This window comes from Harpia harpyja, chromosome 3 (assembly GCF_026419915.1).
Source record: "Harpia harpyja isolate bHarHar1 chromosome 3, bHarHar1 primary haplotype, whole genome shotgun sequence".
Taxonomy (NCBI): Eukaryota; Metazoa; Chordata; class Aves; order Accipitriformes; family Accipitridae; genus Harpia; species Harpia harpyja.
Window position 1 is genome coordinate 56,233,008 of NC_068942.1, and position 16,814 is coordinate 56,249,821.

The window sequence follows — 16,814 nt, forward strand, 5'->3', positions numbered from 1 at the left end:
AAGGAACAAACTTTTATACTGAGTAGTTGAGTAAATGTTACTGGTTTGCATGTTTCAACTGCACATTCCAAATTGCCTTTGGAAGCCATTTTAGTTTTGTCAATTAATTATATATTTTTTTCCTAACACTGAGTATTTTTAAGGTTTCTTATTTTGAGCTTTTTTTCCTAACACTGAGTATTTTTAAGGTTTCTTATTTTGAGCTCAATTGAGTGTTTCACTGCTGTAGTGTATTTACTGTACAGGTTCTAATGGCTGATACTGTAGTCATTATGCAAACCAGAGAGGTAGGTTGCTACGCAGAAGGCACTGTTTCAGAGGAGCATATTAACATGGTTTATAAAAACAGTGTGATGGGTCCTGGTAACTGAACTAGGGAGTGGATTGATTACATTGTTTCAGGTTATATTACCGGGAGAAATGTATTTTTGACAAGGTGAAAATACAGGAGTTTTGTTGCTGAGTGTAAAGCTGGTGACTTATTTGATAGTGTAATGTTTGTTAGAAGAAACTTACTGCCATGGTTAAACTGTTAATAGTTAGCCTTGCTAAATCTAAGCAGCTCAATGCAACATAAACATCAGTGTGTGATAATTTCATAAGAATGAAGTTTTCTAAAAGCTAGATATTCCAGCCAGTATTCCACTACAGAAATAGTGTAAGATAGTGGTATACAATTAGCACAATATTGCATAAAGACCTGTGTCTTTACAAAGCAGTAGTATTTTTAGTAATTGTTACATTTGCTCTCCAGGTCCCATCCTCTTACCCTGAAATGACTTCAGAGCTGTGGATAGGGCTGAGACCATGGGTGCAATTTCCTTCCTCTGTGCCCAGTCTACTGTTCCAAATAGCTGACAATTTCAAGACTGAATTCGATGCAACAGTTTGGGGTTTTGAAGAATTAAGTGTGGATAGCATAGGGGTAGGAAATGATTAAAACATTTTCTTATTTCCCTTCCCTATAGTGGTGAGTAGAGATCAAAGGAAAAAATACCTTGTTCTCTTTTCACTTAAGCGATGTGGAAAAAGGAACAATAGAAAAGGGGGAAAACTAAGAATGAAGTAAAGATGCTTTATGTGAGTGGGCAACATACCATGTATGCTTTATGCCTGTCTTGTGGAGCACTTCCATCAGATGGTCCCTTCTAGCTTCAAGTATCACTTTAGAAGACGGTTGGTTTGGGGGGGAGGTTAGAGCTTTTGTACTATGCAGTGATTCTATACCATTTACTTGTATTTTTCTTCAGTCCTGATGCACAGGTAAACTGGAAGGCTCCAAGAATGTGTTTTTTGCCATGATGCTTCACTCGAAGTCCTTGTCAGAGTAGATTTTACACAGATTGTTCATTAATTATAAGCTGAAACATGACTTTCCATAAAAAGTACACCTCTTCAAATTTCTGCTCCCTTACTTAAGGTGATGTCTTTGTGCTTAGAATAGCTTCATTGTATGTATTCAAAAGAAACCTGAACATAATTTTTCTGTGGAAAGTAGGTATTAGTGAACTAAACACCCTCTCCAGGAAAATTAATTTCCAAAACCAGTAAATTTGCAAACAGATTTCTAGAGCATCTTTTGTTTATCAGGAAAGTAATGCTCTTGTGGTTAGGTCCTAGTTATAATTCTGAGATTCAGGTTCAGCTGCTGGTTTTGTAGCAATTACTGTGGTACAACAGGACAAACCTATTCATTTTATGTATGTCCTACATCTTTAAAATTAGTTTCCCTGATCAAAGAAGTATTTCTCTGAGACTACATGTATTTATGATGGGATCAAATGCTGTGGCAGTGCTCTATGAGTAATATACAGACATCTGTGTTCTGGAGGATATAATTTTGCTCTTTCGGTCTCCCCCCCCCCCCCCCATCTCAGTTTTATGACAAACCTGTGTTTTGCCTGATGAGGCAAACCTTGTTCAGGCAGTTGTTATTAGGTGACAGTGTTCTACTATATGGGAAAATGTGAGGCATTCAAAGCTTGGAAACATATTATCAAGATTCAAAGTAATATAAGTCACAAGTTCCATGATTTTCTAGAAATGCACTGCGAGTTGTCATGCTTGGAACTGTTTTTGTAATAGGGAAGCAATAATGCCTTTTTCTTGCTATTTGTTATCGTGGCTGAAAAAGTTGGTTTAGATCTGGATGATGAATGACTGTTACCTGTTTAGATTTGTCCATCTGGAAGAGTGAATTAGTGTTCCTTTTCTTCCTTTGACTTATTAATTTTTAAAAGATACTTGTTTTTTTTTAAAAAAAAAAAAAGAAGAATCTTTTTGTCATGACATTTTGATTCAATGTAAAAGTTGATCTGTATTTTCATCCAAACATCCTAAGCCAAGAAAACCATTATTCTTACATATATTAGTGCAATATTCTACACAGTGAAACCCTACATTCTGTATGGAGCTTTTTGGTGCTATCATAAGAATATAACCAAAGCTGTATATAATTGTTACTATAAAATAGATGTTGACTTTAATGGACTTAGAACTTTTACCAACTTGTGATTTGCTTTGGGATCTTTATTGTTAATGCAGATACTGAATAGTCTAGGAGATGCAACACCTCTTTTACTTATACAAAGCCATGTCTTAAAAGAGCCATTCAGTGTGCTGTACTACTCATTTTATTTAAATTACACTATTAATTCTGAGTTGATCCTTCTGTGAATTTTAATATATCATAAGGGATCTCTGCATTTCTATCTCAGTAAAGTTACTAAGATGTCATTGCAAATAAAAAGTTAATAGTTTCATCCTAGCGATAGCTGTGGAAATAGATCTTACTTTTTCATTAGCATTGGTTGTCTTCACGTGTGGAATAGTACTCACATTTGTTGCTTCAGTTCTGCAGAACAGAAATTAACTCAAGTCTCACTCTGTCTGCTATAAAGCTTTCAACTTTGTCCTTTGGAAGCCAACTATGATAAACTCCATGAATCTTTATCTTTGACTTTAGTTCAAAGGTGATTAGAAGTTATGCTTGTATAACATCTGCAAGTATAGGATTTACACCCAGAAGAAAAGAATATTTGATATAAATATGATTTATTATTGAAGTTACTAGAGGAACAGGTTACACAGAGATCAGAGCACTGCTCATCAGCCTTTTCATAGCTTCAGAGCTAGCGGAATGATTGTTGAGATTAAGCTACACAATGAGCAGTGCCCAGAGTAACTTTGAAATTGCAGATGTAGATTAAACTGATTAGCTAAGATGAGCTGCAACATTTTATCTCCATATAAAGACTTGAGAATTAGTTTGGGTATCCATATGAAACTGAAGTCAGAGCCATTTTCAGAGCTATTTTGTCAAATAGAGTAATAATGTGCACATCTTCAGGTGTGGGTCTGATAGTTTGTTCTCCTGCACAAACTTGCTGAAGTACCTAATTTCAGCTGTCAGAATACCTGGCATTTCCTTTTTTAGGTGAATCAGCTCCATGTTACCAGGCTCAAAAAGGGACTGTTAACCTTTCTAGGCCCATTATTGGGTTTTGTCCCATGTTCCATGGTTGGTGTGCAACATTAACAACTGGGCAGAAAAGGGTTTCATAATCTTGGTGCGATAAAAATGCTGTCCTTTTTTTGATTTTTGCACAACACTTAGTATATATAGAGAGTCCCCCCAGTATAAATTTCTTGTATGTTCCTCCTCACCAATCTGTCCTAATGTGTAGAGACTTGGAAATTAAAAAAAAATGCCCATCCTACTTTTCTGCTCACCAGGTTTCTTTGCATTTGTCATGTTTTAGCTGCTTGGTATTCCATTTCTCCCCTTTTACTTCCTTCAGACAAACCTGGAGGACCTCAGGGAAAGTCCCAAATCACAGACCCTCTAAGCAACACAAGATCCAGGGCAGTGAAGGGGAGGGAATGTTGATGCTGGGATGGGCCTGCATGAAAGCTAGTCAGGAACAACTGGGGGGGGCTGATCTATAGTATTTTCCCCAGTGCACAAGACAGCTCTCCGGTGGATTACCTAACAGCAGAGGCAGCTGGTGTACTAGGTCATAGGATAGGCCTGTCCAACTACCAGGTCATGTGGCAAAGGAAGGGGCCAAAGTGTTAGATTGCAACTGGAAGACGTGTCATCTACGGTGACTTTTTTGTTTGCAGGACATTGCCGGTTAATGTGACCCTGGCTCACTTTGTGCCCTCTCCCTCAACCTCCAGCAGATGATCTGTTTGCTGGCTCGGTATGTCAGGCTAAGCACTGGCATCTGGCAGGTTTGAGTTGTGGAGCAAGAGGGAGGGGGAACTATGCTGCAAGTAGGATACAGCTTAGGTTCATGGAAAGAGAAAGCAGAGCAAATTCTGCGTGAGTCATGCTCAGGACTGCAGGAGGGGCAGGCTGCAAATATTATCAGGTTGGGAAGGAATGCAGATTCTTGGGGCCCTATCAAGAAGGGAGAGGGAAGAGGCTACCTCATGCAGGAGAGTGGGAAAGGAAAGGTGAAGCCCCTTTTGTATGTAAATCATACCGGTTTTTGGTCACCAAGGAAGTGCAGGACAATGATGTTGAAGCCTTTGAAGCAAAGCTTACTTCTAACGCGAACCTTTCTGCAAGATTTCATTTATAGCACAACTTCATACCTATATAACCAGTGTACAACTCCCTGCACAATTACTACTTCAAAGCATAACCTGTATTTGAGAAAACATTATTTATAACTCCATATTGCATAATAGGTTGCTAAGAAACAGAGGGTATTCCTTAAAAAGCAGGACGTATCATCTGCTTAGCTTTGGTATATTGCTCTGTGATATACGATGTAGAGATAGCATATGGATTTTCTCATTGTCTTAAGAGCCTGAAGACTGCTAAGCACCTTTAAAAGACCTTGGAGTTGAGTAAGTATTCCCCGTGCTAAAGGATAGTACTTAGCATCTAGTACGTGAGAAAACTCCAAAAGAGTATGTTGAAAAAATTTCTGTTGTGAGTTCCCAATGACCACCTATAAATAATCCAAAACATATCAGTGCATGCAAAATATAGTTTATTAAACAAAAAAAACTAGAAAATTGTCAGTGGCTATATTAGCAATCATGCAAATCAATATAAGCATAAAATCAATAGTCCATGCTAAAATCAAATGGAAGATGTATATTAAAAATGCATTCATAATCCAGAAAAAAATCCTAATACAACTCTTGTTGAATTTCCCCTAACACAAACTTCTACAAACTCAGTACAAAAGAACTTATCTGATAGAGGATAGATTTTGATGTGACCAGGACTAGTTTCTTTGTATTCAAAACATAGGTCTAGCTATCAGAACATAGTTAATTATTAAACGGACATGTATAATCAGGACACCTGACTTTGCAGTTTGTTAGCAGGTTAGCAGAGTGTACTTCTGTTTAAGCAGATGAGAGAAGGAAAATAGGATTATAAGTTTATTTGCAATGTTTTGTTAGGCTAAGAAAAATAATGTACAATATTCTTGCTAACCGCACCTCAATGCAGTTTCCACAGTTTCACTGCTATTCATCTAAAATGTCAAGGATCTTCGATAAGAGAATTTTGCTGTTAGTAATTTCATTTTTAACAAGGCTGCAGAGTACAAAGGTACTTTCAGAATGGAAGAAGTGTGGTGATCGGGAATGTGAGAGTAAGTAAAAAAGTGGGTTTTTTTTTTTTTTTCAAAAGGAGTCTGTGGTGTATATGCAGCTACTACTAACCATAATGTCAAAATTAGCAATGAAACAGACTGAAAATGAGTAGCCATAGAAAATGTTTGTTGTCAATATACTAAGTTTATGAGCAATAGGCTTAAACTTTTCAAACAGAAAAAAATACTTGCTGGATTGCATTGTGCAAGTATATAAAGATCAAAGTTCAGTAAAAATACTCTTGAATGGCTAGTTTTTCTCAGGTTTCCTCAAAATGGGCAGTGTAAAGCAGCTTTAAAGTATTTTTAACTCATTCTTTACAGGTACAAAAGAATTTTTTAAAAAAACCCAAATTGGTAGGCTATAAATTGAGAAAGAAGACTACATATCTTGTGTTTATAGTACATTCACAGCCCATTCTGCAAAACTCTGGGTTTTTTTCTACTGTAAGCAAACTGTTTGGTTTGGGTGGTTTTGTAATCCTTATTACAAAAGACCCTGTTAATATATCTTCTTTACTTATTTTTTCTGCTTTAACATGAAGTAAGAGTAGTAACTAGTTATGGGGCTCCTGGGAAGTAAATAGCTCTGCAGGAGGCAGAGCCACCGAATCACGAGTGGGCAGTGATAAATAATGCCCCAGTTATTATCCATTGATTACCGTTGTGAAACCTGTCATAATCATATGAAGTTGAAGCTGTTTCTAAGCTGTCTCCATTGGCTTGGCAGCCTTAACTGTTGCGCTTTCAATTTGGATAGCTTGTGCTGAAGTGGAAGAGACCTTAGATTTCCTCTGCTGAAGGATCTTTATTTTCCTGTGGAGCCATACTGACTTCAGTGGGTTTTGGATGCTCAGAGATGTCTGTCTTTGTGGCACAGCATGTGGAATGGGCTCCAAACTGACCAGAGCACATCAGTAGTGGTTTCTGTGGGGAGATGGGGTGGAGACAAAGAGTATGTGAAGTCATTCAAATTGAATTGGAAACTTTGGTTTTGACAATGCGTTTAAGGTTTATATTGCTTAAACTTAACTATTTTCTTCATAAGATAAATGTATTCAAAATAGAGGACAAAATCCCTGAAATAATTACTAGATTTAACTTAGAATTTCTAAAATATACAATTACAAATATGCCTGGGAAATGTTTATTAGCTACTTGGATCTGGCTTTAGTAGTTTAACTTCCTAATTCTCCACACATATTTCAGCATTGAAAGCTTGGCTGAACAAGGACTGGAAAGTGCCCATATAGGACAAGTGCTTTTCTCCTTGAGGTCTGTAGTAAATAGGAAAGAAAATAGGATAGGGCTGCTTTTTGCATTAGTTGCTTTCCACTTGGTAGTATAAATGGATTAGTATCATAACAAAGCACATACTGATGTATTAACAAACATTTTAATGTATTTATATATATCATACTTCTTCAGTAACCTATCTGACTTCAGACAAAATGGCTGCTGTACTTACTTGTTTCTTTCTTTCTATGTACTACTCTAGTGGCAATGAGCAGAGTTCAAGCCACTACAGACTACTTAGGGCCTGATTGCCGGTATCTTAACTTCAAAACAGGGGAAGAGATAATGGTATACTCCAAACTTTCAAGGAAAAATGAAAACTTGTGGACAGGAAGTGTAAGTACTTAAATCTGAAAGACTTTCTCCATAAATAATCTATAGTCTAATAGTGTAACAGTTGCAGTCTGCTTGCTTCTAGGGATCTTCCATCTCTTTGGTAATATTAACCAGTCATGGATCAATATAGTATTTGGGAGATGGGTCATTGGTACTATCTTTATATAGAGGGAAAATCAAATCTTGGCAGAGATCACTCATGGAGAAACAAAGTCAAGATCAGAATCCAAGTTTTCTGTCGTCTTGTCTTGGTTTCAGCTAGAATAAAGTTAATTTTCTTCTTAGTAGCTGGTGTAGTGCTGTGTTTTGGATTTAGGATGAGAATAATGTCGATAACACACTCATGTTTTAGTATAAACACTGCTTAGCAACAACTAAGTCAAGGATTTTCCAGCTTTTCATACTGCCCTGCCAGCAGAGGCTGGGGGTGCACAAGCAGCTGGGAGGGGACACAGCAAGGACAGCTGACCCAAATGTTCCAAAGGGGTATTCCATACCATATGATGTCATGCCCAGTACATAAACTGGGGGGAGTTGGACAAGGGGCACTGTGGCTCAGGGACTGGCTGGGCATCGGTCAGCAGGTGGTGAGCAATCGTATTGTGCATCACTTGTTTTCTATATTTGGGGTTTTTTTTTTCCTTCTGTCCTATTAAACTGTCTTTATCTCAACCCACAAGTTTTATTCCTCCCCCCCCCCCAATTCCCTCCCCCATCCCACTGGGCAGGGAGGGGGTGAGCAAGCAGCTGTGGGGTGCTTAATTGCTGGCTGGGGTTAAACCATGACACTCCTTCATCTAATCATCTATAATGATTTCATCTGGTTCCCTTACAAACATTCGGGTCTATCAGGTCAGGTACCTACCTACAGGTCTGTGGGTAAGAAGGTTTTACAGTTGCTCAATCAGCGATCCAGTAGTGGGACCTGGCTTCACAGTTCAGTGCTCAAGGAAAGTTCCCAGAGAAGTTATCATGCATATTTAATGATTTGGAACAACTGACAATGTAGTCAGAACAGCCATGTAGTTATTTTATAGCTAAAAAGGAATGGATGCATTGATCCAAATCCAACTGCTAGTAAAACTGTGTAAGTGCTTCAAAACCAGAAGATATTGGTAAAACGTTTTTTTTTTTTTGGTAAATGATCTGTCACATTTATTGTTTAACAGTGAAGTTCTGTCTTCCTTTTTTTCATCTGAGCGTATCTTTGCAGGTACCTCACTCTTCCTTGCTTTCCAAGATGTATTCCTCCACTAAAGGCTATGTGCAATGGTTTGATGTAAAGCTAGTGGTGTGTTTCTTGGTGAGACTGACCCTTACTTGATTCTTTTGGGCATTACCATCAACTTATTCTCTGTAGTATTGTCATCTTCATTGCCATTTTCTCTTCAGCTCCAGCTGACATCGCACCTGAATTTCATATCCTAGTTTTCTTGTAACTTATTATGGGTCATTAGTTATTAAGGCACACTTTTTCTCCCACTTGAGTCAATGGGAAATTTGAGGCCGATTTTAGTAGGACATGGCTGAGACCATCTGTGCACAGAATGCTGTCTGCAGTTGGAGCAGTGTTAAGGCTACTGGTTTGGTTCTGCACAAACACATGTTCATAAAAATAATACAGAAAATAATAATATGGAGTAATATATTTCCCCTTCCTTTCTGAAATGGCAAATAGAACACTTTCGTGAAGGAAAAATAAACCAACCTTTTGACCAAACAAAATGAAGGGGGTAGGGGGCAGTCCTATAAACATATTATTTGTTTATTCATACTTTTCTAGCATATATGCAAGCACCTAACACGCTTATCACTTAAGTTTAAATGGTCTCATTCCTTTTGTATTTTTTACAGAAAGGAAAGGATTTTGGATATTTCCCAAAAGATGCTGTGAAGGTTGAGGAAGTTTTTATTGCAGAAGAAGTTGAAGTGCTCACTAAGGTAAACCAACATCACCAGATTTTCCAATGTAGTTCACAGCAGTTGAAAATCTAATATCCAGTTAGAAATTCAAGTGTCAATGCATATTTTATTTCAGATAATTCAAAACATCTTTTTTTCATTATTGCTCCACTTGCATGTCTATTGTCCTCTAAAATAATTTTTATCTAATAAATGATATAGAACCATTAGGAATAATATCATTATTTACAGTCCTTTGTGTAAAGTTATACACACATATTAACTACACAGAAAGAAAGAGAATAAAGATATATTGCTGTGCTACACAGTGCTGTAGAAAATTACACATGAAAACATTTTAAAAATTAATATTGTTCTTTTAGGAAACTGATTTTCTTTGTCTTCATGGAGATAAGTACATTTTTGAAAATGAAGATAGCGCATTACATGATTACAAGAAAGTAAGTGAATATTCATCATCTGATGCAGAATCAAAGCTGCATGAAAATGAACTCTTAAAACATACAAGAGACTCTATGCAAAAGGAAGAAAGAGTCGAATCAGTTTCTGAAAATGATTCCAAGCAATCTCACACTCAGGAGGAGTCTGCAAGCAAAAAGTTGGTTAGAAAAAATGAGAACACAAAAGATGATACTGAAGAGCCACAAATGCAGAACGGTCTCCCAATAGAACCCATTCCAACTCAGTCTAGTTGGATTGCAGGATGGTTCACCACAGGAAGTAAAAATGATGAAGAGCCCTTAAAAGCCGTTACTGAATCTTTAGAAGAAAATACATATCGAGGCCGAAAAATAGCAGTAACTGCTGAAAATGATTTACAGGACCCAAACGATGAGGAACAAGAACCCCCAGCATCTGTTTGGTTTCAAGGTGGACTGATGGACTTTCTGTATTTTGGTGAAGAGAATGTGGATGTTGGTTTGGCATCCGAAAAAAATGATCCACAAATCCATGATGTTTCTGGTGTGCCTGGACATTCCAGTAATGAACAGGAAACAACAGTCACAGAGTTACTGACAGAAGAAGAAAAGAGTGAAAGCCAAGAATCCAAATCAAATTGGTTTAATTTGGGTTTAAGTAATGTTCTTAATTTTGGCAATGCTGAGAAAGATACAACTGCTATGGAAGACGAGCATAGCAGAGAAAGAGAGGATGAAGCACATAAGAATGAAGAGCAGACTTTAGACCAGAAAGAATCACACATGGACAAAGAATCAAAGGAGACAGTTAAAGCAGTGACAAATGCAGAAGATGAAGAGAATTATGCACAAGAAATACTAGATTCAAACAGTGATATGCCAAATCCTGGGGAGATACCAACAAGTGTGCGTAGTCTTAATGACACCCAAACCAATTCAAATACCACAGAATCATCTTTTGATATACTAACAGGTGACAAAGAGAAGCCGATTGAACCTTACAGTTCAGAACAAGACTTGGTATCAGAAAGCCAACTGCTGAAAATCACTGGAGTTAAAAAGAGAAACCAGAAGTCAGAAAGCAAACATGGCCAGTCAGGTTGGTATACAAATATCTATAATAGCTTTATTAATTATAATATGGACACACATGATAATCAACAGGGACATGAATCAATTGCATCAGATCAGATTTCTTCTTTTCCTACCCCCCCTCAGAATTGTGATCCCTCAGCCACAAAAAATACAGAAGAAAAGCCTGACATAGCTGAAGGACAGAGCCATTTCTTCTCTTTTAGTCGTTTTGCGGACATACTGAAGTTCCAGAGCTCAATAGCCAAAGAGCAAGCGCAGAGTTCGCAAGATTATGTGTTTTTCAGTGAAGAAACCCCTCAAACTGAAAATGATGATGAAATATTACAAGGAAATAATAACAGAGCAATGAAAGTACAAGTAAATCAGAGAGTTAGTGAGGAGCTATCTGAAAAAGATGAGGGTACCATCCAAGAAAGCAATCTGTTTTCCTCACTAGCTGTGCAAAATAATGAACACAGTAATGAAAAAGCAAAGCATTTTGTCAAATTAGTTAGCGATAGCGATGCTTCACAAACTTTATCTGTTGAAACACTAGTACAACTTGAAGTATCTCAATATGTACCCTTCTTTAGTTATTCCAGTGCTGAAGAACACGTTTCTAAGAGTAGTGAAGGTCAGGAAAACACCAACATAAAAGGTTATTATAATGACCCTGTCTCCAAAGATTCTCTACATTTACCTTCAAAATTAAATTTTGAACATACAGTGGAAATTGGAACTCATCTACAGGGAAAATCAAAAATGGAAACAGTTGAAACAGTGCAAAAAGAACAAAATAACCTGAACACTTGTATTCAAGAATCAGTAAATTCAGAAAACAAATTACCAAGTTATGGGGAACTACCAGGAACTGCAGATAATCATCTGGGCATCAAGAATAACCCATGTGACAGTGAACTGAGTCTTACTCTGGAAACATCTGAGAAAGGCAAACCAGTTGAATGCTGTGATACAGAACAAAATTCAGCATTGAAAAGTCAGTCCAAAATGGATGGTGATGTAAAAGAGAAAATTCACAAACCAGAGAATAAAAATGACCCACCGTTTTTTTATGAAAACATCATCAAAGATTTCAGTCAGGGTATTTTTAATGATGAACAGGATCAGAAATCTGAGGAGTCCCAAGAATTGACTCCAGATCAACCTTTTTCTCCTCCGCCCTCATCTAGTCACTTCAGTATAACAGGTACCAAAGCTTCTGAAGAAATAGGCCACTTGGAAGACATATGGAGTTTCAGAATGGAAGGTAAAAACTGCTTGCTGAGAATAGAACAACTAAGCTTCCATAACGAAAAAAGGTCTCAGTATAAGCCTTCATAAAATACTATGGGTAAAGGAAACTGAAGGCACCTCAAATCAGAAGGATAAACATAACGAATCAGATAACAGTAATGCAGATACCTCCAAAGAGAATGATCTTTCTCTTCAGCTGGCAGTGCAAAAATAACAAACAGGGCAGTGGAGGAAAAAAAAAAATGATAAAATCTACCAGACTAGTAAAAGATAGGACAACACTTAACGCTCTTCCTGATAGCTTGTCAGGAGGGAAGCTACAAAATGAAAAAATTCCTATGAATGTGCAACATCATCAGAAAGGTGAAGCAGAAATAATATGGGAAGATTCATGTTCCCAATATGAGCCTCTAGTACCAGACAATGGGTCAGAGGACAATCTTAATCCAGATTTTAGAAAGAAATATAAAAATCACATGTGATATAGTAAAAGAAAAGATTATTCTGTATCACCAGATTTAGGCCCATCAATTCAAGCCGTTATGACAAGATACAGAAACATAGAAAATTAATCTGAGGTTTGGAAGGCATCATCAAACACTACTTCAAAAGGCACAGTAATACCAAAGTCTTGTGCTGAATCAAAGTCCAAAAAAAAATTCATAAAGAAAACTTATTGACAATAAAAGCAACAGAGCAGTCACGTGATAGTAGTCTGACTGAATGTGAACTTTTACCCTAGAAGCCCTCTAAAATAGAAGACAATTTTAAAGAAAAAAAAAAAAAGGCATTACAGTTACTGTCTCCTAAAACCCTCAAACTAGAAAGCCAGACTGCTATTAAAAAAAAACAGATTAATTCAATCCCAGCAACCTGGGATTGCTGAGAGACATGGCTGATAAAGCATATGTTGAAAAAGAAGATACTGTTGTAACTGAAAGGATGGATAATACTGAAAAATTGCTGCTACTAAAACAAGATAGGAGAGGGAAAGAAAAAAAAAAAGAATCTGAAAATCAGAGAGAGTCAAAGTCCAGAAGTAGAAATAATAAAAATTATATTCTAACAGAAAGGGTTCCAGGTAGTATTTTTACCAGACCATCAGGGTTCTTGGCAAATATATTTAGTAAAACTAACAATTAAGCCTGTAGAAAAACGTCTGAGGATACATGTTTTCTCAAAAAAAAAAAAAAAAGCTAATAGGGATGACACTAGGACTAGTAGAATTAAATAGTGCACAGAAGAATGAGATGGAGTTAAGAGAAAAGGAATCTGAACAAGAAGAAGATACTACTGAATCTGTAGAATGTGCAGAAAATTATGAAATCAATTTAGAAATCATGCAAGATAAATTTGAGGAAGGACAGCTTGGCGTCTTGGAAAAAATACCGCTGCAAAATCCAGCAAAAACAAGGAAATTGACAAAACCATGGTAGGGCAGACAGAGTTCATGTCCCAAAACCCAAGCAAAACCAGGCAAACATTGTATGATAAACACTCAGATTTACAAAACCCATTGATTACTTTCCAACAATTTTATTTAAATTTAAAACAAGATGTTAAGCAACCCTTAGAGCATCTCTGTGTGGCACAGCTGCACCAGCAATTTGAAAAGATTCATCCTGAAATCACAGCTTACTCACGTAAAGACAATGTTATGCAGAGGAAACAAGTGATTGTGTCTGCACAAAAGGGGCGCACTTTCGACATTGGGCAGGAAAAATGTATGGAAAAAAGGAATGTTCTTCTAGAGCTGCCAGAGCTTTTGTCTGCTATAACAATTAAGTGTGCAGCCCAAACTGCAGCTAAAGGTACTGGACTAATGCTTTGTTAACAGTGATTTAGCAAGAACAAAATATGCTTTGTTTGAGGAAAAATATACAACAGATAAAACACTGTCTCCTGGTGATTTAAAATCAAGAGGTAGCGAGCCTAACTCATAGTAGTTAATGACTGATTTATGGTATTTTGAGGATCTGATAATACAGATCTATTTAATATAATAGCAACAGTTTAAGAGCCAGTTACTCTTCCTGACTTTTGACTATTGTGATGGGTATCTTTGGCCAGTAGTGGCTTGAAGCATAGAATTAAAAATGAATCAATTTGTAAATATTTGTTGGGTTTTTTTTTTTTCCTTACATGGGTAAGCAAGGTTTTTTGAAAGTGGTATTTTATTTGCTTCAGGAAACTTATTCCAAGTCACTAAAACTGAGGCAGCTAGGTGCAGTCAGACATACTTCTGCATGAACATGCCTGTGGTTTCTTGTATTTCGCAGTGAAATTTGTTATCTTGTGGGAAGTTGTTAATCTTTAATCCTATGTGGCATTTTTAATTGTTCTTTTTGTAAAGCTTTTCCCACTTGTATTTGGATATAAGAATGAGACCTACTAATCCTGAACAAGGAATCTATAGGCAAACTATCAAAACCAAGCATATTTTTTCCTGAACATTAACTACTTTACTACATGACCAGTTTTGCTTAAAGCTCTATCTTCCAAACTGTGTTCTGAGACCACTATTTGAACCACTATTTCTTAAATCATAAATCTGTAGCACATTTTTACTCTAATGTAGCACTCTTTGAGGAAAATAACAAAAAAAAAAAGAAAACCTCTGTAGAGGTTAATATCATAAAAGTGTGTGTGTGCGTGTAAGTTGAATCCTCTGAAAATAAGCATGATTTCCCTTCACAATTATTTACAGGAGTAGGCAGCAGAAGAAAGCTACTAGAAGAAACACCAGAGAAGGAACATGAAATAAATGCAGCTGTAGACAGTGAACATGACAGCGACCAACGTTCAAAAGCAATAACAATTCCTTCAGTAAATTCTGAAGAAAAAATGGACAGTTTAGTAGTTGAGTCTCCATTTGATGTTGAAAAGCCCTTCTCAGATGCCATCCAGAACTATGTTCCAAGTAATGGTAAGTGTTAAGTTTCTTAATTTTAAGGAAAATAAATTTTCAATCTTAAAAAAAATTAGTTGGAATTATATTAAGTTGACAATTGTAATGTAAACCTTTTTTTTTCCTTATGAACAAACCAAAAGGAGGCTGGATGTATCAGATACTTCTGTGCTTGAATGCTCTTGAGATCAGAAAATCGATAAAATCTGTATTTTCAGCAGTGACGAGTATTATCAAAAAGGTAAGAATTTTTTATGTGATATATTGCTGACAATAGTGCAAAATTAAGCCAGTTATTTGTTATGTGCTGCAATGAAGCTCCTAAAAAAAGAAAGATCCTTTTAAATAAACCCCCTGCAGCCCCCTTGCTTCTGGGGGTATCTGATGCTAAATGAGATAGAGATGGAACAAGAAAATGTCAGGTTAGCTGCTGCTCATCTGCCTCTCATTTGCACTGCAGAATCTGGTGAAGTTAGTGTGGTTTGGGTTTTTTTTTTTACAGAACAGCCACAAAACACCTCAGTGGCCAAAAATATCAGCATTTGGCTTCTTTTGTTTGTTTTTAAATGAAAGTCATAGCTCCCTCTAGTTCCCATGACAGTACTGATTAAATTTGCTTGGACTTAGAAAGTTTGGGTTAGGATAAATAAAATAATCAGAATACTTCTGTTGTTTCTAAAGAGTAATTTCAAAGCCTTGCTTCCCAAAGATTCCCATAGTTCATAATTACATAAAAAATAGTTTTCTAAGCAAATATATAAAATACAAAATGGGATTTTGACTGCTATGGGGATGTCTTAAGTATCAAAACGTAGGGACAGAGTGAAGGTTGACCTTACTGGACGTAACTGCACAAGATACAATGCTGCCAGAGGAATGTGAGAAAAGGTAGATGGTGTTGCACAGTCCCCTCTAAACGGAAGAGTAATATCAGGTAAAGTGGTATATGGTAAGCTTCATTAATTTTGGTACTTTGGTTTAACTTTGTTTAGATTTGGTAATTGAAGGTTAAGAACCACATAAATCTGTTCCGAATTTCCAGTGTACTTACATAGATTCTGGCTAAAAAAAAAACAACTGAAGGGCTTTGCTTTTTTTCCTCATGAAGCAGACTGGATTTCAATGCTCACTGGCCATAGCCGTGAACTATCAAACTCATTCTTGTATTGATAGAGCTAAAAAAGCCAGTTCTACTTTCTACTTATCACTGTCTCTTAGGTGGTACCGGCTTCACAGGCAAGTCACTCACCTTGCATTGTGAAAACTGAGTTAGCATATGTTAAAAAATAAAAGTGTCGTTGAGTACATTAAAAAAAAAAGAGAGAAAAAAATGTAATACAAAAATAGTTAGTCCTAGCGAATGAGATTATAAAGAATCCATCGCCATGTGGCACTGCAGCTACCGCTTCTCCCACCTTCCCTTACATTTGTGCATCAGCAGCCCCAGCACGATCAATTTTTAACAAAGCAACTCGGGGGGGGCAAACCTAGTTTTAATGACGTTGAACTACCCCCGAGCACCAGCGGCTCCAGCGCTGGTCAGGCAGAGGGAGGGCGCCCGCCGCCGGTCGTTGATCCACCTGTTGCCCCCCCCCCCGCCGCCCTCCGCCCCCGGGCAAATGCCCGCTCCGGCTCCTTGTCTGGGAACACGAGCGGCGAGGTGGCATGTCTCCCCGGCCGGGGCCAGGCCCTGCCCGAGGAACCTAGCCCGGATAGTTTTGTTTTTGTGAAGAGCTGCTGCTGCAGGGGTACGGATGGACGCGGCGGACGCCGAAGGGGAGGTGAGCGTCGCTGCGCATTAACTTTAAGGAGCGACACGAGTAGTAGGTTCGTGGCCAGCGGGGCCGCGTCCGTAGCGCAGGACGGGGGGACGGTGGCGGGCGCACGCGGAGGGGAGCTGTCGGTCCTTCCTGCCTGCGGGCCTCATGCCAAGAGGAGGGTCTGTTGGCTGAGGTGCCGGAGACCCGCGGCTGCCTGGGCCCG

General features: G+C 37.7%; 1 protein-coding gene across 5 annotated transcripts in view; it reads left to right on the forward strand.

Annotated features, from left to right (window-relative positions):
• Nucleotides 1-5,354: 5,354 nt before the first annotated feature.
• MIA2 (MIA SH3 domain ER export factor 2) overlaps nt 5,355-16,814 on the forward strand; it is a 39,544-nt gene continuing 28,084 nt past the window's right edge. Inside the window, exons 1-6 of one of the 5 annotated variants that reach the window (XM_052782674.1) lie at nt 5,355-5,621; nt 7,120-7,253; nt 9,108-9,194; nt 9,539-11,936; nt 14,631-14,855; nt 14,978-15,072. In XM_052782674.1, coding sequence (XP_052638634.1) covers nt 5,441-5,621; nt 7,120-7,253; nt 9,108-9,194; nt 9,539-11,936; nt 14,631-14,855; nt 14,978-15,072 — 3,120 coding nt within the window. In that variant the 5' untranslated portion in view covers nt 5,355-5,440. Of the gene's footprint in view, nt 5,622-7,119; nt 7,254-9,107; nt 9,195-9,538; nt 11,937-14,630; nt 14,856-14,977; nt 15,073-16,425; nt 16,613-16,814 lie in introns of those variants that run through there. The other 4 variants (XM_052782675.1, XM_052782676.1, XM_052782677.1 and 1 more) reach the window with 4 other exon arrangements.